This window comes from Clarias gariepinus, chromosome 11 (genome assembly GCF_024256425.1).
Source record: "Clarias gariepinus isolate MV-2021 ecotype Netherlands chromosome 11, CGAR_prim_01v2, whole genome shotgun sequence".
Lineage (NCBI taxonomy): Eukaryota > Metazoa > Chordata > Actinopteri > Siluriformes > Clariidae > Clarias > Clarias gariepinus.
The window spans coordinates 33820001-33822500 of record NC_071110.1 but is presented as its reverse complement, the minus strand read 5'-3'; the positions used below and the strand labels follow the sequence as shown (position 1 = coordinate 33822500).

General features: G+C 41.6%; 1 protein-coding gene across 2 annotated transcripts in view; it reads right to left on the bottom strand.

The window, feature by feature from the left end:
- The window catches only part of clpb (caseinolytic mitochondrial matrix peptidase chaperone subunit B), a 39008-nt gene that overhangs the window by 6504 nt on the left and 30004 nt on the right, over window positions 1–2500 (bottom strand). For both annotated transcript variants that reach the window (XM_053507415.1, XM_053507416.1), the window contains exon 8: window positions 1085–1162. In XM_053507415.1, the coding sequence (XP_053363390.1) occupies window positions 1085–1162 (78 nt within the window). The remainder of the gene's footprint in view (window positions 1–1084; window positions 1163–2500) is intronic.

Here is a 2500-nt window from a genome sequence, read left to right as displayed (position 1 = left end):
AAAGATCTTTATTAACTGCTGATGTTAAACCTGTGTGGGAGAAGAAATGAAGAACACGTAAGCTCGGAACAGTGTGGGTCTGTAATCGCTATGGCAACAAGATCTCTACTTCCTGCATCTGTTTTCTTTCCTCATTCGTCCAGTCTGTTTTCTCTCTCTCTCTCTCTCTCTCTCTCCCGCGTGTGAGAGTAAATAAATATTCCTGGATAAACTGTAATATAAATAAATGCGGCGCTGCAGGCTGCTGAATATTAATGCTGCTGGTCAGAGCCAAGGCGCGAGATGAGGCATCTGACAATCAGCATCCATCTCCTCAACAAACAAACAAACAACTCCCCCTGTGTGTGTGTGTGTGTGTGTGTGTGTGTGTGTGGGAGCTAACCACCATGAATCAGTGACTGTTCATGTTACAGTTCAGTTCTCACTGATACACACCTCAAACACCAGAAACTTCCTTTTGCCCCAAATCTAAATCTTTAGAGCTGCAGCTGCTCAGTGTTCACAGATCAGCACTACGGGGCAGGAACAGTGTGTCACAGTGTGTGAGTGAACAGTGTGTGTTAGTGTGTGAGTGAACAGTGTGTGTTAGTGTGTTAGGATATACATAGTGTGTGTTTTAGTGTGTGTGTTTTAGTGTGTAGTATAGTATGTGTACAGTGTGTGTTTTAGTGTGTGTGTGTTTTTGTGTGTAGTATGTGTATGTGTATAGTGTGTGTTTCAGTGTGTAGTATGTGTATAGTGTGTGTTTTAGTGTGTGTGTGTGTGTTTTTGTGTGTAGTATGTGTATAGTGTGTGTTTTAGTGTGTGTGTGTTTTTGTGTGTAGTATGTGTATGTGTGTGTGTGTTTTTGTGTGTAGTATGTGTATAGTGTGTGTTTTAGTGTGTGTGTGTTTTTGTGTGTAGTATGTGTATGTGTATAGTGTGTGTTTTAGTGTGTAGTATGTGTATGTGTATAGTGTGTGTTTTAGTGTGTGTGTGTGTGTTTGTGTGTGTGTGTGTGTAGTATGTGTATGTGTATAGTGTGTGTTTTAGAGTGTGTGTGTGTGTGTGTGTGTGTGTGTAAATGAGAAGGTGAAGCTGTTACCGATTCCTGAGGAGCCGAGGAAGAGGAAGACGAGCGGGTGTTCTTCATCGTACCATCCGTTCTCCTTCCTCCTGATTGCTGTGGGGGGAGGGGGGAGATGGTGGGGGTATATTATTATTATTATTATTATTGTTGTTATTGTTATTATTGTTATTATTAGACTTCCTGTGTTACTGCGATGACGTGAGGCTCGTGCATTAACACGAGAGGACGAAGGAAAACTAAGAGAAAACCGAGAGAGCAAACGGAAACAAGAGAAAAGAGGAGAGAGGGGATGAAAGAAAGCAGGAGAGACGTTTCAGTGATCCGCGCTCTGTACCAGAAAACCCCAAAATAAAACACATTTTTATTTCAGATAAACTCGACTGTGTGATAAACCTCAGGAACTACACAAACACTAGGTTCAGAAAAACTTTTTCACTGGGCAAAAAACATTTATTTGACATGTCTTAAACTCACTCTCTCTCTCTCACACACACACACACACACACACACACAATCCTTTCTTTCCTCTCTCTCTCTCCGGTCCACCATTAGCTCAACGCTAATTCCATTAGCCTGCGCCCTGCTGCAGCCGGCTAATCGTGTTAGCATGGATCCGACAGAGGTGCCTCAGGAACAAGGCCACGATAACGCACCATCGCCATGGCAACCAGGGCGTGTGCGTGTGTGTGCTCAAGTAAAAAGACAGAAATAAATATATAATCTGAATGAGCAGATTGTTGCGTTTTTCTGGGGGTAATGGGGTCAAAGGAACTCGAGGTTGAGGAGTGTGTGTGTGTGTGTGTGTGTGTCCATGTGAAACAACAAAAAGCCCCAAGGTAGCAACAATAAATACAACAAAATACACAACAATAAGAAGATTTATTTTTGTAAATAATTGTTGTGAATAATAACAACAACAATAATAATAATAATAATAATTATTATTATTATAATTATAATAATAATAATTATTATTATAAAAAGCTGATCGGCTGAATGTCCCTGAATAAATTCAGAGACAATAAAAATTCAGTTGTAATTTCAGAACACACATTTGCAACAGTTATTTGGACCTGACTCCGCCCCCTATAGATGGCCACACCCCCAAACTATGGGGATGTCCCCAGAACCACATACTGCTCGAGTGTATTCCAATTTCAAATCCATTCGACCAATCAGCTGTGTGAATAAGGAAACTCCGCCTCCGCGTGAGCGGCCATGTTGATCCGGGTTCTGATGGGTCACACGTTGCTCAGAAATTTAACACCAAACGCGTGGGGATCCGCCCCCACACTCCCAGGACAACTTCACTAGAGTAGGTTTTGTATATTATGTAAATTCTTATTGTCTTGTGATGCTTTTTAAAATTCATAAAAATAAGAATGTTCCGGATGCTTCCGCTCCGTTCCTGGACCCTGCACACGGATACCC